The 25,681-nt window shown below is 38.5% G+C and overlaps 1 protein-coding gene across 5 annotated transcripts in view; it reads left to right on the forward strand.

The window, feature by feature from the left end:
• The window catches only part of DENND5A (DENN domain containing 5A), a 118,608-nt gene that overhangs the window by 18,633 nt on the left and 74,294 nt on the right, over window positions 1-25,681 (forward strand). For 3 of the 5 annotated variants that reach the window (XM_040456922.1, XM_040456923.1, XM_040456925.1), the window contains exons 2-4: window positions 20,338-20,409; window positions 21,176-21,285; window positions 23,010-23,667. In XM_040456922.1, the coding sequence (XP_040312856.1) occupies window positions 20,338-20,409; window positions 21,176-21,285; window positions 23,010-23,667 (840 nt within the window). The remainder of the gene's footprint in view (window positions 1-20,337; window positions 20,410-21,175; window positions 21,286-23,009; window positions 23,668-25,681) is intronic. The other 2 variants (XM_040456924.1, XM_040456926.1) reach the window with 1 other exon arrangement.

Consider the following 25,681-nt stretch of genomic DNA (forward strand, 5'->3'; position numbering starts at 1 on the left):
AGTACTTTAAATGTGAAATCCCAGATAACCACATTTGAAAAAACCAAAAATCCCAGGACTGAAATGAAATGGTCCCAAAAGCTCCTTCCTGCATTGTCATGGTAAATTATCTATAGATTGGAAAGGATAGAACTGAGTTACTGAGAGGAGACTGAAACCTGAGATCATTAAGCATTTATATTGGAGCATTTAATTCCTGTGAATGAATTCAAGTCTCTAGACCCAAACGAATTATACCCCAGAGTTCGGAAAGAGTTTTGGGATGAGATCATTTAGTTGCTGTCAGTAACATCTAAGGAATATGGAATTACCACAAAAGGACATATTTTCAAGACTCAGAAGGTAAGAGCTTGACATTTCTAGTCAAAATCTAGAATGGCTTATTAAGGATGTAGTATGTGAATTTAGAAAAGGAAACTGATGATTATTTTTTTTAAGTTTATTTTACTTATTTTAAGAGGGAGCAGGAGAGAGAGCACAGGAGGGGGTGGGGGGGTGGGTATGGAGGGAGGGAGGGAGGGAGGGAGAGAGAGAGAGAGAGAGAGAGAGAGAGAATGAATCCCAAGCAGGCTCTGCACTGACAGTGGGGCTGGAACTCAACGAACCATGAAATCATGATCTGAGCCGAAATCAGGAGTTGGTCGATTAACCAGTTGAACCACCCAGCTGCCCCAGGAAACCCTTAAGGGGCCCCTAGGAACATGTTAGGTCAGATCAATCACATTTTCTTTAAGGGAGTAGACTGGTAGAAGTGGGGAATATTTCACCACCATTTTTGGATTCAGGGATTTATAAAAAAATTTTTTTAACGTTTATTTTTATTTTGAGAGCGAGCGCACGGGCACAGGGGAGGGGCTGTGAGAGATTTTTATTTTGAGAGAGAGAGGGAGAGAAAGAATCCCAAGCAGGCTCCATGCTGTCAGCACAGAGCCTGATGTGGGGCTCAATCCCACAAACTGTGAGATCATGACCTCGATTCAGGGATGTTTTGATGGGAATGATTAGGATATACATGGAGTAGGAGAGAGATTTGAGCTGTATGATGAAGCAGGTGATACAAAAGTAGCAGTATAAAAAGAAGATTTTCTAAAAAAAAAAAAAAAATGTGACTTAATAGCTGTTACATCCACACGACTCCTGAAACAGAATGATACGGGCACCAGTGACAGTCACAACAAAATTTATTGCAATGAGAGGCAACCGATTGGGACCGATTGGGACCTACACTCTTGACCAGAGTGCGGTCTCAAACAGCCGGGGTACAGAGTTTTTATAGCCGACCACAGCGTCTTATTATCACCTGGGAACAGAACAAAGAAATAGTTCCCAGATGGGGGTGGAAACAGTTCAGACATGCCCTTGCCCCAATCCAATCAAATACTAATCCAGATGATTTTCCTTGAACTTGTGTTCCCTTGATTGATAGGGCAAGGCTGTTATCTCTTAATCTACAGTGTTAAAACAAAGTTGTTATTTCTTAAGGCTACAGGTTAGCCCTACACTACAATTTAACCCTTACAATAGCAACACTAAAATGTAAGGCTTTTGGTTGGCTGCAACTTTGATTTATGGCAAAAGTTGTGATTTTAGCCTGTGTTAATGGAGAGAGATTGTCAAAAAAGAGAAAATGGATAGTCCCGTTTTAAATGACATCCGTTAGACCACACACCTAGATTCTAGTTCTAGGAGCTAGGGTAGTGAGGGAACTGAAAACCATGTTACATTCAAAGGAGATTTGTTTATGACCAGTAAAATGGCTCTGACAATAGCTCCCACAGAGAAGTTTCAGAAGAACTTGGAGCTGCAGAATTGGCAACATTGTTGGAATACTTTAGATTTTGTTAGCAGTCACTTGAATAAATGTAGATTGGCCAGTCAGGCAAAGAAGGGTTTGAAGGTTATTCTAGGCAGAGAACAGCATCTACAAAAGAATGAAGACATGATAAAGCATGCCAAATTTTAGGAACTACAAGTGAGTTGGTGTGGATAATAACTATAGAGGGAAAGGGGGTAGGCAGGAGGTAAGACTGGAAAGTTGGCAGGAGGTGCCTTATGGAAGGTGGAGAAATTGGAGCCTAGGAAGAGAAGATTTGCATAAGGCTCAATTGATGGTATTGAACCAGGATGAATTCCAGGCTTTCTTTCTTCCCTTCAGTAGCTCTCTCATTCCCTTCCTTCAAGTATGTTGTTTTAGGTTTACTTTAAAATGGTCACGGGAGGGGCGCCTGGGTGGCGCAGTCGGTTAAGCGTCCGACTTCAGCCAGGTCACGATCTCGCGGTCCGTGAGTTCGAGCCCCGCGTTGGGCTCTGGGCTGATGGCTCAGAGCCTGGAGCCTGTTTCCGGTTCTGTGTCTCCCTCTCTCTCTGCCCCTCGCCCGTTCATGCTCTGTCTCTCTCTGTCCCAAAAATAAATAAACGTTGAAAAAAAAAAAAAGAAAAAAAAAATGGTCACGGGATACCCCGTGTTTATAAAAGGATTCTAAATAAGCACACAGGACTATCTTTTACATTCTTTAGCAAGCTAAAAGAACTTATCAGAAAAGCTGTGACCTACAAGCAGTAGATTGAAATGTATTAACATTCCTAGTTATCATTGCCAGATATTATGGTTTTAACTTTTAGAGACAGGCAGCCGATGGTCTAGGTTATGCTAGAATCAAGACCTTTTTCCACTTTACCATGCTATTTGCTTAAGAGAATTCTTTCTTTGCCTAGTTTAAATGATAGATTCAAGGATAAATAGTTGCATCTATAGCGATCCAGCAGTTAATAGCTGTGCCAAGAAGATGTATTTATCAAGACCTTGGGATAATTTAGGTTGTGACTGATGTGGTTGTAGCTTATTGTTCCACTGCAGGTAGGGTTGAGTTTCAGTATGGGAAACACGTTCTTCAGGCTTCTCTTCTCGTTCTTTAGTCAGGGCTCTATCTAGGGTTGATATCTAGACTATATACCATATGTGTATGGCTAGCGTTTGTTCTCATTGGTTGGTGCCCACACTGTACTGATAGTTAAATATTTTGAAAATCATGTCTACTTCTAACCATCCCTATTCTCTTATTTTATCCCAGATCTAAAGTTTCTTTAATTTGTTTGTGGTTTGTTTATATAGGGAAATTGACTTTTTCTCCTCATGCTCTTAACTTTATAAAAAAAAAATTCCTGTAAACAATTTTTTTTCTATTAAAGACCATGATACAGTATTTTTCTTTATATCCATTCAGTGATTTTTTAAAGTTTATTTTTATTTTGAGAGAGAGATAGAGAGCAAGTGGGGGAGAGACAGAGCGGGAGACAGAATCCCAAGCAGGCTTCATCCAAGCAGGCGTCACACTGTCAGCACAGAGCCTGATGTGGGGCTCGAACTTACGAACTGTGAGATGATGACCTGAGCCAAAATTGAGACTCAGACGCTGAGCTGACTCAGCCACCCAGGCACCCCTATTCAGTGATTTTTTTTTAAAAGCTAGTTTCAAACATGTATGAGATAATCAAGGAAATTTCAACACTGACTAGAGATTTGGCATTAATGTATTCATCATCGTATTATGGTTATATTAAAAGGAAAAAAGGTCTTTTAGAGACACATGCTTAAATATAGATAAAATGATATGTCTAGATTTGCTTTAAAATAATTTGGTATGAGGGAGTATAGATGTAAAGTATATTTGGACATGCATTGATCATTGTTGAAACCAAGTGATGGATACATGGTAATTCATCGTACTTTTCATAATAAAAAGTTAGAAGAAGGTTTTGTCCTCTAAAAACCCCTCTGTGTTTATAAAATTACAATTAGATTTTTAAAAATTCTCAATCAGATATATTATTGGTAGTTATAACTTTTTTTCATGTTTATTTTTATTTTTGAGAGAGAGAGCGCGTGCGTGCGCACTAGCATGAGCAGGGGAGGGGCAGAGAGAGAGAGGTGGGGGACAGAGGATCCAAAGAGAGCTCTGTGCTGACGGCAGAGAGCCCCATGTGGGGCTGAACTCATGAACTTGAGATCATGACCTGAGCTGAAATGGGACGCTTAACCAACTGAGCCACCCAGGCACTCTGGCAGTTACAATTTCTGATTGCCTTGTGCTATTTAGAAGTACAACTTGGGATTAATATACTTCTAGCCAAAGGCAAAGAAATTTGACCTTTTAGTTAGTTTATGTAATATTTTCACATATATTCCAATACAGCTTTTTGAAATATTAAAAATGATACCCCCCCATCCTTACTATTTCCTTTTGGACCTCTAGGTGGGAGCCATTGGCTTTAAAATTTTTGATCAACCTTGTTTATATTTAGATTTTTTTTTTCTTCTTTTTAGAGAGAGAGAAAGAGTGCAAGAGGGGGAGGGGCAGGGGAAGAGAGAGAGAATGCCAGGTAGGTTTTACACTCAGCATGGAGCCCGAAGTGGGCTCGATACCATGACCCTGGGATCATGACCCAAGCTGAAATCAAGAGTCAGATGCTCAACTGACTGAACCACCCAGGTGCCCCTGTAGCCAGATTTCTTAACTCAGCTGTAATTAATAAATGTTTTTCATTTTCTTTCTTTTACTCTGTGGATTGTTTTTTTTTTTTTTTTAATTTTTTTTCAACGTTTATTTATTTTTGGGACAGAGAGAGACAGAGCATGAACGGGGGAGGAGCAGAGAGAGAGAGGGAGGCACAGAATCGGAAACAGGCTCCAGTCTCTGAGCCATCAGCCCAGAGCCTGACGCGGGGCTGGAACTCCCGGAACCGCGAGATCGTGACCTGTTTGAAGTCGGACGCTTAACCGACTGCACCACCCAGGCGCCCCTGTGGATTGTTTTAATGGTTGGATTGTATTCCATTGTGTTGATGTATTACACTTTGCTCTTGTTATACATTTGCTCTTCTTTTTCTTGTAAATAGCTCTACTATGAGAAATTGCTTTTTCAAAAGTTTTTTTAAAAGTTTACTTATTTATTTTGAGAGAGAGACAGCACGAGTGGCGGAGGGGCCGAGAGAGAGAGAGAGAGAGAGAGAGAGAGAGAGAGAGAGAGAGAAAGAGAAATCTCAAGCAGGCTTCTAGCTGTCAGCACAGAGCCCGATGCAGGGCTTGAACTCATGGAACCGTGAGTTCATTATCTGAGCAGAAACCAAGAGTCTGACTCTTAAACAACTGAGCCACCCAGGTGCCCTGAGAAATTGCTTTTTTAAAAAACTGTTATTGGGGTGCTACGTTACTGGGTGCTAGTTTTTTTTCTGGTTCCTTTTTGGTGGGATATAGCAGCAGATTAAAGGGCATGGATTTTTTTTTTTTTTTAAGCTTTTATGATGTCATGCTAGTTTGGTTGAGCTTCTGTCAAAGGTGTCGTTTTGTTGGTTTGAACCTTTTTCAATGTTTGATTCTCTGACTCCCATACCAAAGTTTTAAGGCATATTAACAGACTGGAAAAAAAGAATAATTTGTTCTGTTCAAAAGAATTGAGCTTTCATTGGAAACCAGTTGAAGGATGGAAATGAATTAACTGTAATCTTGCCTTTAGTGAATTCATAGTTTGGTACAATACTGCCATTTAAATAGGGAGAACAGTTGCATATGTTGGCAGTGATCAGGGAAAGCTGCATAGTAAAGGTGACATTTGAATACAGTTTTGAAGGATAGGAAGGACTTAGACCTAGAGGATATGGGTAGGATATGAATGGGGATGGGTAAAAGGTAGATGAACAAGGAACTGCTGGGCATGTTTAGGCACTATGGAGTCATCCTATTTGGCTAGAAATATGCCATTCAGAGGATAGTAATGGAGGCTAGAGTGAACAAATAAAGCCAACAAGGATGTATCAGATAGATAGTATGAAAAAAGAATAGTGGGGGGGAATAGAGAGATGATGGTATTTGACTGAAATAGCTTCAAGAGCTTGAAGACTATTCTGCTGTCTTTGTTGCCTAATTAATAACTCAGTTGCAGGAAAATTGCTACTGTTAGTCATTCTGCTAGGATCCTCAGCTTAGCATTTAGTAGACCTACTGATTTTCCAGAAAAAGGGGGTTCTGTGTTTGTACAGTTGTTGATCTAAGTGGAACTGATTCATTTTCAGAGTTTGTACAGACAAGAGAGCGTGAGAGAGAAGATGCTGGACATTGAGAAGGTGGAGAGAAAGAATTGACATAGTTTGCTCTTCAGACTCTTTCTAAGAAGCTGTGGTGGCTTTTCACCTAAAGCTTTGACAACAGTGGTGGCTTTTAGTCTTAGTTTTCTTCCAAGGACTGATAGAAGGCTCTAGCCTCATGTCTGTGTTTTCCTCTCAGTAAGCGCTCTCTCTCTCTCTCTCTCTCTTTTTTTTTTTTTTTTGTTGTTGTTTCAGTAAGCTCTCTTACTGGCAGGTTGTCTCCCCCCCCCATTCTCCACTCTCCACCTCCTACCATTTTAGCCTCATTTGTTACTCTTCCTGGATCTCTGCCATTCCAGGAGCAAGGAAAGGCTCTGAGGGGCCATCTGCTAGAGGGTCCTAACTGCCAGAGAGTAGGGCAGCTTAGAGATTGATATTGCTTGGTGCAGTGAAAGGATCCAGGAGATTTTGGGTTGATTTTAGTTAGGAAGGAAGCCTCTCATGACCTGTGGGTTGAGTATACTACTCTGTATTACAGTAGAGAATTTGTGATTTTATGGTTTTTAGACTTCTTGATGAAGATTACGTCATCTATACTCTTAGAGTATTCCTTACACCAAAACTGTACTTCTTAACTCCTTTAAATTCTAAAGTTCTAAGAGATACCCACTCTGGTGTAGTAGGTGAAAAGAATATTAGAGTAGTAGGTGAAAAGAGTATTAGACAAGGGTGTCTGGAGAGGTTTCTAATCCCATTTTGTGTCCTACTTGTTGGGTGATTTATTATCTCTGAGCCAGTTTACTTATCTGTAAAATCTCTTTTAGGGTTGTAATGAATCTTAATGAAATAATATTTGTGAAAGTGGTTTCTATATATATATATAGGTATATACATATATATACATGTATATACCTATATATATATATGGGCATCTGACTCTAATTTCGGCTCAGGTCATGTCATGATCTCATAGTTGTGAATCAGGCTCTGTGCTGGGCATGGATCCTGCTTAGGATTCTCTCTCTGCCCTTCCCCTGCTCACTCTGTCTCTCATTAAAAAAAATTATTTATATTTTTTAGTGTCATCTCTTTGTCATAGAGATTATACATGTTCATAGTAGGAAGTTCAGAAAATACAGAAAAGTATAAGGAAAAAATAGCAGTCACACATACTTCTACTTTTCAGAAGTCATGTAACAACATTTAATATTTTGTGTATTCATTTGTATAATTTTTTCTGTGTTGAATTTCTTAAAAATGTATATTTCAAGAAAGCTGTCATTTGCAATTTTTAAGTTATGCCATAGGTGCTTACGAACATGTTTCTTTGCTTTAAAAATGTTGTGATTTAAAATTTTTCGTATAGTTTTTCTTATATGTCTTATTTTTTGAGGTAGGTAGGACATAAATTATAAAAAAAACCACCTCTCACTTCAGGATTTTATAAGCTCTGTAGAATAAGGTATCACGTTTCATCTGGAGTCATATTCACTAGGCTTTAACTGTGCCTCTATTTCCTTTCTTTTTTAAAACTCCTACCTGATGATATGCAATCAGGAAAACTGTGTTGATCTGCTTCATTACTCTCTACATTTCTTCTCTTTGAGATTTGCAGTATCTGAAAGATTCTTGTTTTTTTCTTTGTTTGTTGTTTTTTTAATAGGAGTCTTGGGGTGCCTGGGTGGCTCAGTCGGTTAAGCATCTGACCTTGGCTCAGGTCATGATCTTGTGGTTTGTGAGTTTGAGCCCTGCATCCGGCTCTCTGCCTGCTTTGGATCCTCTGTCCTTCCTCTCTCTCTCTGCCTCCCCCTCCCCCGCCCCCCCCCCCAAATAAACATTTTTTTTAAAAAAAGAAAGAAAATAGGAGTCTTGTAGTTTGTCCTTTGGGTGGGACTTATTATGGATACCTTTAAAGCAGTGGTTTATGGAAGTTTTGGTTCAAAAATCTCTTTGAGAATCTGATACAAGCTATGGATTCTTGCCCTAGCTCCATCAACCTGGGTTGTTTGATATATTGGCTCTCTAGGCCTGTTGCACAGTGAACAGCTTGGGATGTTCCTTTACTTTATCTTGGAGTTATCCTTTGCCACTCTCTTGTGATAGATCCAGCTTCCTGCATCCTGTATGTACATCTTCCCTGGTTGATTCTAGTTTTGGTAGAGCACCTCTTTAATTTCCATAAACTTATTGTTGTCTTTTTATTTTACACAATTTTATTGATATATAGTTTACATACCATAAAGTTACTCTATAGCCCCCCATTGCAGGCAACTACAACTCTACCTTCTGTCTCTATGGATTTGCTTATTCTGGACATTTTGTTTATATGGGATATAATTTTTAAAACCTTTTCAGTAACATTTTAATTTTAGAATGGTTTCAGTTTTACAGAAAAGTTGTGAAGATAGTACAGGGAGTCCCCATACACTCCCACACCCAGTTTCCCCTAGTAATCACATCTTACAGTAGATGGTACATTTGTCACAGATAATGAACCACTTTTGATACATTATTATTATTATTGTTATTACTTACTGAAGTGTGAGTCTGTTTTCATTTACTGTGTTAGATCTTTGGAGACCACTTTCATTTTGGGAATTCATGCCCTTTATTTCTGGAGAAGTTTTGTTGAATTATTGATAATATCTTCCCTTTTATTTTCTCTCTTTTCTCTTTATGGAGTAGTCCTATTTGGATAGTAGACTTCTTGGACTGACTCCATACATACTTTATTCAGATTTTCTTAGTTTTTTGCATAATACTCTTTCTTTCTGTTCCAGGATTCCATTCAAGATACCGCATTGTGATGAGTTGTTATGCCTCCTTACACTCCTTTAGTAGTACACTTTCTTAGACTTTCCTTCTTTTTGATGACTTTGGCAATTTTGAAGAATATTGGTTAGCAGATTTGTAGAATGTCGATCAGGATATGTGTGATGTTTTTCTCATGATTAGATTGAGGCTATGGTTTTTTTGAGATGAAGACTACAGAGGTAAAGTGCCATTCTCATCATATTACATCAAGAATACATGCATATTAGCAACATGACATCACTGTTAATGTTTAATTTTTTTTTTAATGTTTATGTATTTTTGAGAGAGAGAGAGAGAGAGAGAGAGAGAGCGCGCATGAGCCGGGGAGGGGCAGAGAGAGTGGGAGACACGGAATCTGAAGCAGGTTCCAGGCTCCTAGCTGTCAGCACAGAGCCTGATGCTGTACTCAAACTCACCAATCGTGAGATCATGACCTGAGCTGAAGTTGGATGCTTAACTGACTGAGCCACCCAGGTGCCCCCAACATCGCTGTTGATTTTAATCTTGATCATCTGGTAGTGTTTGTCAGGTTTCTCAATATAAAGTTAACTCTTTTTTTCCTATGAGCAGCCCATACTTAAGGGAGTTATTTTCCACCTCTTTGAGATCAGAGTATCTATGTAAATTGTTTGGTGTTCTTCTGTATAGGAAATTTGTCTATTGTCCCTCTATTTACTTAATTAAGCATTTATTGATATTAGTATGGATTCATGGATATTTATTTTATACTTTGGGTTATAATTCAGTGTGTTTGTTTTGGTCAGATTATCCTAGATTTGGCCAGTGGGAATCTTTTAGTTGGCTCTTTGATGTGTCCTCATCACCATGGGTTTTTTTGAGTACTTCCTTGCTTTTTGGCACTCCAAAATACTCCAGGCTCCTCCCATGTATTTCCTGCTCCAGTTAAAGAATGAACCATTTCTTTAAGCAATCCTGGTTCTTTTTATTGGTGAATAGTATTAGAAACCAAGATCTGGGTGCTAGCTGTGCTTGTCACTCGGGAGTTGTTGCTTCTAGGCCCCAAGATAGTCCTTTTTTTTTTTTTTTTTTAATGTTTATTTTGTTCTTTTGAGAGAGATAGAGCGCTAGAGCAGTGGAGGGGCAGAGATAGATGGAGACACAGAATCCAAAGCAGGCTCCAGGCTCTGAGCTGTCGGCACAGAGCCCAATGCAGAGCTTGAACCCATGAGCCTTTAGATCATGACCTGAGCTGAAGTTGGACGCATAACAGATTGAGCAACCCACGTGCCCCAGATAGTAATTTTTGAAGCTTTTTTTTTCTGCATAATTTTCTATTTTCTCAAAGTTGCATTGATTGATTGGCAAGAGGTATCTTTCTTTAATCTTAGAGCCTTTCGCCATATATCTCATGATTCTCTGGCTATCCATTTACACTTAAGAATAATGCACCAAGAAGCTGATTGGAAGCTTGATGTTTATAATAGTGGGGCATTGGTTACTGAGGTTCAGTATAGAATGATCTGGCTGCATAGTTTCTTCCCTGTAGTATGAGTATCTCTTGGTCTTTTTTCTTGGGCTCGTCAGATTCACATAAAACGTTCCTCTAAATCTCTGCCTCAAGGGAGTAATTCTAGTCGTCAACTTTGTGAGAGCCAAATAGTGGAAGAGCACTGGGAAGTCTCAACATTCAGTATGTAAGATTTTTCTTATTTTTCTGTTTTTAGAATGATACCCTTGCTCTCAGCTGTGCCCGTGGTTTCCCAGATGTTGATGCTTAATGCCTCGACTATAATCCCAAGTATAGATACCCATTCTTTAAAATTTGTTTTTATTTTTCAATTGATATATAATTGACATATAATATTGTATTAGTTTTAGGTGTACAACATAACGATTTTTGATATATGTACATATATGGCAAATGATTATCACAGTAAGTTTGGTTAACATCTGTCACCACATAGTTACATTTTTTTTTTCTTGTGATAAGAACTTGTAAGGTCTACTCTCTTAGCAACTTTCAAATATACAATATCGTATTGTTAACTATAGTGACCATGCTGTACACTACAGCCCCAGGACTTATTTATTTCATGACTGGAAGTCTGTACCTATGACCACCATCACCCATTTTGACTGAGACCTCACTCATTTCATTTATCCCTTGTGGGAGTAGAATGGGAGTAAGGTGGGGTCTAGTTCTTTTATTTTAAAAAATTGAGATATAATTCATGTAACATAAATAAACCATCTTAAAATGTACACTTCAATGGTTTTTAGTTTACTCACTGTGTTTTGCAGCCATCACCACTATCTAGTTCTAGAACATTTCTGTCATCCCAAACAAACTGCACACCTATTAGCAATTAGTCCCCTGGCAGCCACTTTCTGTTTCTATGTATGGCTATTCTGAATATTTCATATAAATAGAGTAATACAATGTGTAGCATTTTGTGTCTGGCTTCTTTCACTTAGCATAATGTTTTCAAGGTTCATTTGTATTGTAGCATCTAACAGTACTTCATTCTTTTTAATGGCTGAATAATGTTCCATTTTACAGTTCTAAAACAATTTATATCTTCATGAGCTGATGCCATCTTCAATAGACTTTTAACCAGTCCTTCTGTTTTTAGTTCCATTTTTATCCCTACTTCCATAAGTGCCTGATGCTACAAGTTCCTGAGCTTTTTGGAGGTTGTATTATATCTTAGCTTTCTCTAGTCTGTTGTCAGGAACCACTCATCCATCTCCTTTTCAGCTTCTAAAATTTTGCTGCTCTCACCTTCATTTTCATTCTGTGGCTATGCCACCCTGACCCCTACCCTTATGTTGTTCTCATGGGGTTTTGGGGAGAGAGGCAGCAGAGGGAGAACTAAAGCATGCCTTCTCATAATTCAAAGGGGACAATTTCCATGCTGGGTCAGACTTGAGGCCCAACAGTCATTAAGTCATGAGATGATGAAGCTAGAAAAACCTTTATAGATCGTCCTCTACTTCTTTATCTTTTAGGTGAGGAAAGTGAGACCCACAAGACTCAGTAAATTGTTTAGGTCACACAACTAGTGAGTAGCCAAGGTGGGATCTTAACTCTGTCTCCTGCGTTCTGGGTTGTTGCTTACAGTTAATTTAGCCTGATTAGTTTACAATTTGGTGTTAAGGAGAGCATGAAGATTGCTCATATTTGTCTTTTGCCATTTCTTACTTAGAGATCCCAGTTCACTGGGTTTGCCTAAGCCTGTTTTACTGGAGGGGCTAGCTTTTAGAGAAAAGTGCCTATAGCATATGTATAGCCTCTGGGAGTTCTTACTCTATTTTAGTAATTCAGTATGTACTGTATGTAATTCAGTACAGTATATGTATATCCAGCTCACAAGAGGGGTTGGTTAGACTGCTCTGAAAGACCATGAATTTGATAGCTTGTTGCTTCCCATACAAAACAGAACAGATTATCTAAGTTACAGATGTTAGCCCAATGGATGTATGCCCTGTAGGGTTTTTGGCTGGGCTAAAAGGGAGGCAATGCCTATACTTGACACCTTGTTACCAAAGTTTTGTCCTACCTGTTGTTTGGAGCAGTCCTGTCTGGATCGGTTCTCAAACCTCTGACTCTTGTTTTTTTTGTTTTTTGTTTTTTGTTTTTTAAACCTCAGACTCTTGTTAAAACTGGGTACATCAGGGGCTCCTAGGTGGCTCAGTTGGTTGGGTAACTGACTCTTGATTTTGGCTCGTCATAATCTCACAGTTCAAGCCCTGCTTTGGGCTCTGTGCTGAGCATGGAGCCTGCTTGGGATCCTGCTTGGGATTCTGTGTTTCCCTCTCTCTCTGCCCCTCCCCTGTTCTCTCTCTCTCTCTCTCTCTCTCTCATTTTCTCTCAAAATAAAGAAATAAACTTAAAAAAAAAAACTGGGTACCTGAGAAGTTCAGCCATTTTAGAAATATTAGATGCAGGAGTTGGACTAGGTATGGTGCCTGGAATATGTCAAGCAGGAGGTAAAGCATCAAAAAAAGTAATGGCTGTATACCTAAATCGAAAGTTATCTGACAAAATATGTTGAGAAAGAAAGTGAACAAATGTACCTCAAGGGGAACACAAAGGGGTAACAGATGGTTTCTGTTGCTTTTATTGAAAAGTCTGGTGAGCAGCTTTTCTGGGTTATTGCCTTAAAAGAGGCCTTGTGGTGTGTCCAAAGTGGGGGGCAGCTCACTCCCTGCATTTTGGGTATTTGTAAATGTCTGACTCTTGAGCACAAGTCACCTGGTCATGTGGGCCAGGGTACAGCCTGTTTCTTCAAGGAGCAGTTACCCTCTTTCTGCTGCAGAAGCTGTAAATTTGCCTCAATTTCATATGTAGAAGACGTGAGGGAGAGCGATGAGTATAGTGTTAAATGGTTTTCTGTAGCTACCAAAACATACCTAGTCTTACTGTGTTTTTAAAAAATGTTTATTTATTTATTTTGAGAGAGAAAAAGAATGCATGCAGGTGAGCGGAGGAGGGGCAAAGAGAGAAGGGGAGAGAGATAATCCCAAGCAGGCTCCATGCTCAGCACAGGGCTCAATCTCCCAAATCGTGAGATCATGACCTGAGCCAAAATCAAAAGTCAGATGCTTAACAGACTGAGCCACCCAGGCGCCCCCTTACTGTGTTTTTTAAGCTATCTCCATTTAAAAAGTGCTGATAGTAATGAAATGGCCATCTAAAAGGAATAGCAATGTTAATTTTTGTTTAGGTAGAAATTTTCATTCCCTTCTCTTACTGCAATGTGTCCCATCAGTCAAAGATGGCAGGAAACGATTTCTGATTTACAGGGGTTCAGAAAATTATCTGGAAGATAAGGAGAATGCTGAGGCAGCAAGTGAATTAAAGGTGAAACACAAGCTGGTTTTTCAGCATGCGCAAGAAACCAAGTGTAGGTTGGTAGTAACACAATTTTCATGGGCAGTCTGTTTTAGAAATGTTTCTAACAGGAAAAATATAGTGACATCTTTTAGTGCAGGAAGTAAACTTTATAGCACGAGTGGCCCTGAATTGGTCACCATTGTCACCAAAATGATCAGTTTTAGGACATCCCAGAATGCCAGTATGCAAATGAAGGCATAATAACCTGGTTGTATCCATTCCCAGAGGAAAAAAATTCTACTACTCTTGCTGTAGATAATGTGAATTAGACCTTATAGGATTGGTGTGGATGTGGTGAGATGAGGCAGCCCATGTGACACTTCTGTTTTGGGCCTGAAGGGAAAGATAGAGTTCAGCTGTCTTTGAAGAGCTCAGTCCAAGGTATAGCTTTGAATGCTTGAATTGTATTGCTTGAAGCCTCTGCTTTAAAACCTTGACAGGTTGTTAAAATCATTAAAAGTTTTTTTATTTTATGAGAGAGAGAGAGAGAGGGAGCGCAAGCGGGGGAGGGCAGAGAGAGAGATGGAGACAGAGACAGACAGACCGAAGTAGGCTCAAGACTCCCAACTGTCAGCACAGAGCCTGACGTGGGGCTTGAACCCACAAACCATGAGATCATGACCTGAGCTGAAGTCGGGTGTTTAACCAACTCAGCCACTCAAGCGTCCCTAAGAGAATTTTTTTTTTGAAAAATTTTTTAACATTTATTTCTTTTTGAAAGACAGAGACAGAGTGCGATCAGGGGAGGGGCAGAAAGAGAGGGAGACAGAATCTGAAGCAGGCTCTAGACTCAGAGCTGTCAGCACAGAGACCAACATGGGGCCCGAACCCACGAATCAGGAGATCATGACCTGAGCCGAAGTCGGACGCTTAACTGACTAAGCCACCCAGGCACCCCTAAAAATTTTTTTTAAATTAAAGAATGTAGTTTTTAAAGACATTAAACTTTTTTTTGAGGAAATTTTAGATTCATATGCAGTTGTAAGAAATAATACAGAGACGACTCTCTACCCTCTACCAAGTAGTAACATCTTGCAATGCTATTGGATGCTCTCACAACCAGGATATTGACATTACTGTACTCAAGACACAGAATAATTCATCACCACAAGGATTCTTGTGGGTTGCCCTTTTATAGACACCCCATACTCCCCATTTCTGACCTTTGGCAATCACCAATGTGTTCTTCATTTCTAAAATGTAATTTCAAAATGTTATGTATGTGGAATCATATAGTATATAACTTACTGGGATGGGCTTTTCTTGTAGCAGTACACTGCATGGTAGCAGTGAATTCTCTTAGTTTTGTTTTACTTGAAAATGTTTTGATTTTTCCTTCATTTTTGAAAGATTTTTTTCTGCTAATAGAATTCTGGGTTGACAGGTTTTTATTTGTTTGTTTCAGTACTTGTATGATGGTGTTCCAGGTCTTCTGATCTCTATTGTTTCTGGTAAGAAAGCCATGGTAATTTCAATCATTTCTTTTCCTTAATGTATCATTTTTCTCTGTCTCCTTTCAAGATTTTCTCCTTAATAGTTTTCTTCTTTCTTTCTTTCTTTCTCCTTCTTTCTTTCTTTCTTTTCTTTCTTTCTTTCTTTCTTCCTTTCTCTTTCTTTCTTTCTTTCTTTCTTTCTTTCTTTCTTTCTTCCTTTTTTTTAAAGTTTGTGATGTACAGTTTTTATTTTCTTGGTATGTATCCTGCTTGGAATCCATTGAGCTTTTTGAATCTGTAAATCTGTGTCTTTTACCCAATTTGGGAAAATTTTTATTATTATTTCTTCAATTAAAAAAACTTCTTTTAAAACCTCATTTGCTCTCCTTTTTTTCCGGGGCTTCAATTATATGTATATCAGGCTTGTTGCCCCAGAGATCTCTGGGGTCCTCTCCCCCACTCTCCTTTTCTCCTTAATCTTTTTTTCTCTTTGTTTTTCAGATTGGATACTTTTTTTGCTCTTTTTAAGTTCACTAACTCTTCTGCATTCCCAATCAGCAGATTGTTAAGCCCATCTTCTGAATTATAGTCTATTTTTGCTGTTGAGATCAACTATTTGTTCATTTATTATGATCATAGCTGTTTTCAAATCCTTGTCTGTTAATCCCAGTATTTGGATCAAGTCATGATCAGTTCCTGTTGACTGACTCTTCTTTTGAGAATGGGTCAATTTTTCTTCTTTCTTTCTTTCTTTCTTTCTTTCTTTCTTTCTTTCTTTCTTTTTTTTTTTTTTTCTATTTCTTTATATGCTGAATAGTTTTGTTGGGTTTTGTCCTTGTTATTGAGTATGACATGTTGTAGACAGTCTGGATTCCATTACCTTCCTCCAAAGAACACTGAATTTTGTTTGTTTTGTCCCCTGCAGTGAATGGCAGTTTAAATCTCAGTTCAGTTCTTTTAGCCCTAACTTGCCTGAGGTCTGTTCCATGCATGCATAGTTCAGGGATTAGCCAGAGATTTCAGCAGAATTTATACACAGTTTGAGGCACCTTCTTCGGGTTCTCTTTGGAATTTCCCACCCTCACTTATCTGTGTTGGTTGCCTTACAGTTTGTCTTCTGGTTTGTGAAGCTAGTAAAACTGTGAATTTTTATCTGAATTTTAGCCATCTTTCATGGCACAGACTGGGATCTGCCCAGCCAAAAGCTATAAGAAGGGACACTTGGTGTCATTACCTTCTTCCAAATTTTGACCCTCTCTTTCCCTCATGATCTGCCTGCCTTTTGTTCCCTAGTATCTTCAAGTAGTTGTTTTTTTTTATTTTCTGTCTAGAATTCATAGTTATCTGCAAGAGATTTGGTCTCATAGGAGCTACTCTTCTATGACTGGAAGCAGAACCTCCATCATGCTAGATATTAATTATTCTGTTGACAGAGTCATCTTTTTTTCAGTTGTAGTTTCACAGATATTTGTATTATCCTTCCCATCTCTTTTAAGGGATGAGATACAAAAATGCCCTTAGCTCTTGCTCTGTTTTCTCTTTTTTTTTTCAGACTTCAAATTTTATGGAAAGTTTCTTAAGTGTATGTCAACTCTGATTACTGTTAGGTTTAGAAATTGAAATACTCTTTTTATTTGGTATATATAATCCAAGATGTAGGTATAACAAATGTGTCCTGTAGACACTTTCCTAGGAACTGATGGTTACTTTTGTTTTGCTTGAATTTAAGCTAACACTGTGTTCTGGAGAAGTTTTGTGTAATTTAACATAAACCAGATGGAGATTTGACTGTATTGGGTCTTTCTCATGTTGTTGTTTGGGACATGCCTTTTTATATCTGCTCTACCATTTCAAAACTGTTGCTTTCCCCACAGATTGAAACTTGGTGGACATTTTCTGATGATTTTTCAGATGACTTCAGACAGAAGTTTTGAGGATAATATTTTTTTAACTTGTTCACATATATGTGTATATTTAAAGAGAGAAATTTGCATCCATAGTCTTCTTATGATAAAAAAGGAGAAAATAATGTCCTGTTTTGAGTCAACATCAACCCAGAAAGCAGTTATTTAGTAGTGAATATATTTTATTTTAGACTGTATGTAAACCTACCCATTTAGGTTAATCTGTAAGTGGTCAAATGTTTCCTGCCCAAAATAGAAACACTTGGAGCTGTGGTTTCTGATTTTTTTGGGTCATGGAACCCTTTGAGAATCTGATAAAAATTGTGTTTTCTCTTGAGAAGAATGCACATATTTTCATACAAAATTCTGTAAATAATTTCAGAGTTTAGGGGCTCCTTTGAAGCTTCTCATTTGTAAGCATCCTACATTTAGGGTTATTCAAATCAACCTAGTACCAACAGGCTAATAGCAATACAAATGTCAGTTTGTTTCTGACTTGGTCAAAGCAGAACAAGTAAACAAAGAACCTAATAGAAGTCCTTGTAAGGCGTGCAGTCTTAAAAAAAAAATCTGTTATGATTTATTTGAATTGTACTTCCCCAGGGACAGATTCACAAAGATAGATCTATACCTAGTTGACTAATTTTTAAGTTGCTGTTAGAAATGGGCCTTAGTTCTTGGTATCCAGAATTGCTGACATTTGTGGACTCTGTATGTGTTGGGCAAATAAGTAGTTACGGTTTCAGGACAATAGGACGGTTGTGGTTGTGATATCTTATTCCTAATATTGTTTGAATTTCCAAAGGTCTGAATAATTGAGGATTTAAGGGACCTGTGACATATGTACAGGTCTCAGGAGGTGGGGTATGTAGGTGTTTCTGTGGCATTAAGTCCCTGCCACTTATTCTCAAAACTCATCCCTCACTATATTATGAAAGACTGAATTGTTTTAATAAAAATATCTTAGGTTTGTGAATCCATTTACCCTGCGACTTTTCTAATGCTCTTCATAGGATTCTTTAATAAACATAATTTGATCTCAGGGCTCTCATACCTCTTTATACATCCCCTTTCCCCCTGCAGTGAAAACACTAGGTTCCTGATACTGGTCCAGTCTAATACACAAAAAGACTTATGTCTAAGATTGGCACTCTCTTTGGTGCCTTTACTCAGAACCTGACTCTTTAATAAGAAATTTTTACTTAGCTTGTTTGAAGAAGGGGCAGGAGGTAGAGAGGTGATGGGGACAGAGGATCTGAAGACCATTTCTCCTTGTGATTCTTAGCTTCTTCCTCCTCTTTGTACTCCAGGTCAGCTCATCATTTTTCCCTTTGGCTTCATCTCTCTGCTGTTTATTTTTTTTTTAATTTTTTTTCAACGTTTTTATTTATTTTTGGGACAGAGAGAGACAGAGCATGAACGGGGGAGGGGCAGAGAGAGAGGGAGACACAGAATCAGAAACAGGCTCCAGGCTCCGAGCCATCAGCCCAGAGCCTGACGCGGGGCTCGAACTCACGGACCGCGAGATCGTGACCTGGCTGAAGTCGGACGCTTAACCGACTGCGCCACCCAGGCGCCCCTCCTCTCTGCTGTTTAAAATAGTCCCCTGTTCCATCTTTTGAATGTTCATCATGTCTTAAGGGGCACAGCCATCTTAGAAAAATATCTTTCTCTAAAGGCTTTCATTAGGGACAGTGGTAACTGCCCTGATTCCTGTTTATGTTCAAATATTTTGTGGTTTTTAGTGAGGGGATTTTCTGGCCTAGTAAGGAAGAAATGAGCAAACTGACAACTAAAAGTAATGAAGCTTGGAAGAAAGACATAGTTATCTTCTTAGAACTGAATATAGTTTAAATAAACATTCTGAGACTCTCAGACTATAGACAAGATCATTATGTCAGCTGCTTGCTGTTTAATTTTTTTGTACAGTAAGTGCAGGCTTGCCATGGTGGGCTCTTCGCAGGTATTACCGAAAGCTTGAGATTAGCTGTATATAGCTATAGGGCTTTGTTACTACCACTGTTACCAGCTGCCTGCTGATTTTGCCACTCTTCTTTAGTGAAGATTACCAGATGTATTTTGAGAGATGAAATTTGCTGGAGAAGAGCTTCAGAAAACTAAGTTTGGAAGAAGGATCAGGAAATGGGAAGTATTGAAATTGCTCTACTGGCTTTATTAATAGAAGGAAGGTTGAGTCTTGTCAGAAGTTGAAAATTATGAATAAGTGGACTTCTGATGATGGACAAAACCTGAGAGAAAGTGGAAGTGAAGGTTTTAGTTATAAAAGTGATAACTTTCTGACTGGAATCATTATTAATTTCTGGAACAGGCACTTCAGAATTGTTATAAATTCTTTAGAAACTTGAGATGCCTCTGGGATGATTTAGAGTGAAGGACTATCTGACTTTACATTTATCCCAGCCCTGTGTTTGTGGACAATATGTCTTCCTTAATCACCAGGTCCTTTGTGTTCCAAACCAACTTAGAAAAACTGTAGTTGGAATAGAATTTATATTATCAACTAGAACATGTAAACAGGGTCCTCTACAAGCGTGCTCTGAATGGTTGGACCACATAGACTAAAAATCTGGAGGCTGCCAGACAGTAACCTCTCTGTGAAGTGGTTATTTGTATATGTTCTTTTTCCTATACAGTTAAGAGTATAAGGTCCTGAGGATGGGTACTTGATTTAGTTCATTGCTATCTCCCACAGTACCTCGGGCCCTTTTATGACATAATTACTCAATAAACAGGTATAGAATTCAGTTGAATTGTTTTTGATCATGTTTTCCACATATTTTTCCATGAGTCCTACTAAATTTATTTATTTGAAATATTTAGGTGCATTTAATTTGCCCCCTACTCCTTAACTCCTTTGGAAAAGCAGTATTTGGGACAGGATACTTTTGGATAAAGTACCAGTGACTTTATGGTAATTTTGTATCTGTTGAGCGCTTCATCTTATTATGCTGTATTGTAATGTTTTTTCAAACCATGAATTGTGTTAGTAGGTCTGCAATTAGTATATTTGGTTTTAATGATATAGAGTAGAAATTATGAGAGGGCATCCCACAAAGTAAGGTAAGTATTATTTTGCGAAATTTGTTTTAGACAAATTTATATGCACGCATCATGTATGTATTTATTGCTCCATGATGTGAAGCTTGTTTCATACTGGAGTCATGGTCAAAAAAGTTTGAATAACATTGCTTTATTGTAATACTCTGTTATTTCATTTATCATATAGCATTATGCCAGTACATACAGGCTTCTAAAGCCAGGGATGGTGCCAGCCCTTTCATTTCCAGTACGACTGAAGGTAAAAACAAAACAAAATTGAGAACACCCGAAGCTTTCTGGTGGCTCTTACATATGTCTCTACAGTGGCATTTTGTACCCTTTGACCTTCTAACTTTCTTGTGCCTTTTTTGACCAGTAGGTTTTTCATATTTGTGTCCCTCTAGGTGGTGGGTTCTTTGGTTCTTCCTTTTTTCACTTTAATGTTCTTTATTTCAGTATACTCTGTTTTTAGGGGGAAAGGAGGAACAAAGGAGAATTTCAGAATTTCAAATGATTCTGAATTGACAAAATGGCTCATTAGATTTACCCTGAAATCTGCTTTCTTAATGTTCTTGAATCTTTTAGTCCCTTGGTGTTTTTTTCTGAGATCATAGAAATGCATACTTGATTCTGAATTTAAAATCATTTATGCTTCTATGTTATCAGTTGACTTAAAGCACACTAAATTGTGGTTTTTTTGGGGGGGGAAAGGATGGATATAATCCTTTGTCATTCCTTGCACTTTCTCCACTCTCCCAGGAAGGTTAACCATTGGGTTTGTAGTAATAATTCATTTTCAAGAAAAGAAAAGATAGTTGTGTCCAGTATTAACCATGCTAAACCTTTTCAGCTTCTTGCTTACCTAATGACTTTAATACCTTTCCTGTTCTTAGATGGTTGGCATACTAACATAACCCCTTTGCCTTTACTTCTGTACCTTGCTGGACTACCAAGCTCAGACATTCATAACATTGTGATTTCAAGGGACTTTGTAGAGATGATTTGCTTCATTCTTTTTCTTGCAGGAGAAAATTTTGAGCAGACACCACTGAGACGAACATTCAAGTCCAAGGTCCTTGCCCGATACCCTGAGAATGTAGAATGGAATCCCTTTGACCAAGATGCAGTGGGAATGGTTAGTATTTGTTAGCTACAAGTATGAAGTAATTTACAAAGTAATTTATAGTGGAATTGTGAGTCCAGGGTGTGGTAGCAGTGATTCCACTAACTACCAGGAACTTTTGAAGAAGGGGTTATATGATTATTATTTATGATTGTACATTTTGATCAACAAATCAGATATTCAGGATGTATGAAATACACTGAAAAGTCACAGTGTGTTTCTGTTTTGTCAGACAAATACATAGTACTGGGTCATTGAACTTTGTGGTACTGAGCTACTGGTTGCTTATAGCATTGAGATTGCACAGTGAGTCCGGTTTAAAGCAGTTTTCTCTCAATCTGGGTTGTATATATGTCTGAGTGATACTGCAGAAATGGGTATTTTGTTTCATCATAATTTTAGATAGGACAACATTTTAAATCTCATGTAGAAGAATACTACTGTGAATAATCTAACTTTTATTGAGTATTCACCTTGTGCTAGGCAGTGTGATAAGCATTTTACATGAATTAACTCACGTAATCTTCATAAGACCCCTTATGTAGATGATATTAAATACACACACACACACACACACACACACACACACACACACACACATATTTATACATGAAGAAACTAAGATCCAAAGAGTGATGTGTTTAAAGTCACATGACTAAGAAGCAGTTGAGCTACAATTTGATCACTATGCCATAGTCTGGTTCCAGTGCTATGCTTTTCATCACATCTTTGTACTGCCTGTATTAATTCTTAATAGCTTTCTGTACTTTTTTAGAGGATGATCTTGTTTGATGCACATAATAACCCTGTGAAGTAGGCAGAGTAGACTGTATTATCTTCATTTCACAGATGAGGAAACTGAGTATTAACCTCAAGTTATTTGACTCCTGGTTCAGTGCTTATTTTATTTTTGACATGCTGTATTCTAGAAACATCTAGGTTTTGGGAAGTCAAGTCCAAAGGTAATGGATATACCATAAGGTAATATGTTATATCCTTTTATTTGTTAACCCAGGCTGCTGGTAGATCATTTGTATAGCCTGGTTTTTGTAAGCCTGGAAAATGGGGACCAATTGATGTAGGTCAGTTTGATTAGCTATCTAAGTTTCTTTATATAACCCATCTGAGTTAAAGTGAAAAAAACTGCATCTTTATCCTGATTATGTCATCTCTTTTATGTGCAATGCTCCCTTTTTTCTGTGAAAAGAGAAGGTTCTCTTGATGGCAGAATTTTGTGAGCTGATAAGAATCTAAAACTTTATGTTTATTTTTAGGTGCAAAATTTTATCTGTCTAGTTTTTAGGTATATTTCTAGCATCCTTTCCCAATAAATGCTGTCATGCTTAACTACCTACTTAAATTCTCCAAGCTTTCTCTTACCTCCTTATCTTTGGGCATTTTCTCCCTGTCCCTGAAATACCCTTCTCTCCCTTGTTTACCTCATGAATTCTAACATAACCTCATCAACAAGCCTTTTCTGATGTTTTTGGGTTGGGTTGTCCATTCTGTGTTACCCTAGCACTTTGTTACTGGATAGCCCTGATAACTGCATTGTAATTTTATTTACTTGCACGTCTTAGAATTGACGATCTTGAGGACAGATCTTTTCCTGTATTGATCTTGATCTCTCAAACACCTAGCATAATAGGTACTCTGTGAGTAAATCAACAGCGATGGTATTCTGAAGAGGACCAACAGTGAGTTCTCACCACTTGTTTCCTTGTTGTCTTTTGCAGCTATGCATGCCCAAAGGGCTGGCATTCAAGACCCAGGCTGATCCCAGGGAGCCCCAGTTCCATGCCTTTATTATCACAAGGGAGGATGGCTCTCGGACATTTGGGTTTGCCCTCACGTTTTATGAGGAGGTGACTAGCAAACAGATCTGCAGTGCAATGCAGACCCTCTACCACATGCATAATGCTGAGTATGATATCCTACATTCTCCGTCTGCTGATGGCCAAGATGACAGTGGCATGGACGATGGTGAAGGCACTCCTGGGACTAAGCTTCAGCGCTTCAACTCTTACGACATTAGCCGGGACACGCTCTACGTCTCTAAGTGCATTTGCCTCATAACACCCATGTCCTTCATGAAAGCATGCCGGAGTGTTCTGGAACAACTTCACCAGGCAGTCACTTCACCTCAGCCCCCTCCACTGCCCCTTGAGAGCTACATATACAATGTACTCTACGAGGTGCCACTTCCACCTCCTGGCCGGTCCTTGAAATTTTCTGGAGTTTATGGGCCAATAATCTGCCAGAGACCAAGTACTAATGAGCTTCCCTTATTTGACTTTCCTGTCAGAGAGGTCTTTGAACTGCTTGGGGTGGAAAATGTGTTTCAGCTTTTTACTTGTGCTCTTCTGGAGTTTCAAATCCTGCTCTACTCACAGCGTAAGTCAGTGCTTACTAGAGTTCTCTCCCTGCACAGGGCCTCCCTTCTTTCCATATCAAATGCAGTGGCGCTGATGGTAAAGGTCCAGGGCTGTTAAAATTTGAGCAAAACTCAGATCTTTTGCAGGTAGGTGGTATATGGAAAACCGATAGAACACAAGAGGGTCACAGTTTTTACTTGGCTATCATCACCATGGCCTTTTGCTGGACACTTCAGTCTAGGAGGGGAATTCCTGCTTCCTGACATCCCTTCTAGTTGATGCTGAAAAGAGGGGTAGGAGGTGATGGTTCTGGGAAGCTCACTTTCCAACATTCTGCAGAGTTATTTCTGCCCCTTCCACAGCCTGACAGTAAAACTGAGGATTCACAGACAATGATCCTTCATATATTTGAAAAAAATATATTTGATAAAAGGAGGATGTGTTGCTTCTTCTTTCTGTTGTTTGTTATAACTGAATTGTTTTTTATAAATGAGAAGTGAACTGAATGTGAGCAGCAGATTTGGACAAAATAGTAAAGTAGATCAGAAGGAAACAGATGTTTATTAAATGAACCAGAAAAGTAACATAAAATGTATTCATTCAGTACTTATTTATTGAGAGCCTAGTGTGTGCCAGGCATTGTTTCAGGGTCTAGAGACACAGTGATGGACAAAACAGATAAAAACCCTTCCTATAATGGAACTGATATTTTAGTGGGGAAGGAGAGGTGATTATATAAATAAATAAAGCTTATAGTGTGTAAGGTGTTAATAAGGTCTGTGGAGAAAAGTAAAACAGGAAAGAGGATGGTATTTGGAGAAGGGAAGTTCCAATTTTAACAGAGTGATTAGTTCAAGCCTTCTCCGAGTGACCCATGTCATATCTGTAAGAAAAATATTCTAAGCAAAGGGCATAGGACATATAAAGGTTTTGAGACAAGAATGTGCTTGTTATGTTCAAGAACAGTGAGAAAAATGGGTGGATGGAATGGAGTGAGAGAGCAGGGATATAGAAGCAGATGTTAGAGACTTAACAGCAGCCTAGATTTTTTTTTTAAATTTTTTTAATGTTTATTTTTGAGACAGAGACAGAGCATGAGCAGAGGAGGGTAGAGAGAGAGAGGGAGACACAGAATCCGAAGCAGGCTCCATCCAGGCTCTGAGCTGTCAGCACAGAGCCTGACGTGGGGCTCAAACTCACGAGCTGTAAGATCATGACCTGAGCTGAAGTTGGACACCCAACCGACTGAGCCACCCAGGTGCCCCTAGATTTTATGGTCTCATAAGGACTTTGTTACTCTGAGATGCATAGTCACTGTAGGTTTTAAGTTTTTTGACTTTTTATTTTGAAGTAGTTTCCAGCTATGGAAGAGTTGCAAGAAGTGTTCAAAGAACTCTTGTATGCTCTCCCACAATTCACCAATTGTTAACTTTTGTTGGCCACATTTGTTTTATCATTCTCTCTCTGTATATGTGTGCACATAACTGAACCATTGAGCATCATTGCAGACACCATGGCCCTTGACTCCTAAATGCTTCGGCTTTCATTTCATAAGAACAGGAACATTTTCTTACATAACCATAGTCTGATTATCACATTTAGGAAACATAACATTGTTACAATATTGTTATTCAGGTTCTACCATTGTCCAATAATGTCTGCTTTGATAATTTTTTTCTTTTTTTTAAATTCCTGATCCAGGATCTAGTTGAGTAACATGCATTGCTTTTACTTGTTACTTCTTCATGTCTTTCATGACATGGACATTTTTGAAGAGTGTAGCAAGGCATTCTGTAGAATGTCCCTCAATTTGGGTTTGTCTGATGTTTCTTCATGATTAGACTCAGGTTATATAATTTTTGGCTGTAATACACAAAAGTGATGTTGTGATTTTCTCAGTGCGTTACATCAGGAGGCACTTGATGTCAGTTTGCCCATCTTTGGTAACGTTAATTTGATCACTTGGTTAAGGTTATGTCTGCCAAGTTTCTTTCTTTCTTTCTTTCTTTCTTTCTTTCTTTCTTTCTTTCTTT

The sequence above is a fragment of the Herpailurus yagouaroundi genome, unplaced genomic scaffold (assembly GCF_014898765.1).
Source record: "Herpailurus yagouaroundi ecotype Mexico unplaced genomic scaffold, PumYag 218, whole genome shotgun sequence".
NCBI classification, from domain to species: domain Eukaryota; kingdom Metazoa; phylum Chordata; class Mammalia; order Carnivora; family Felidae; genus Herpailurus; species Herpailurus yagouaroundi.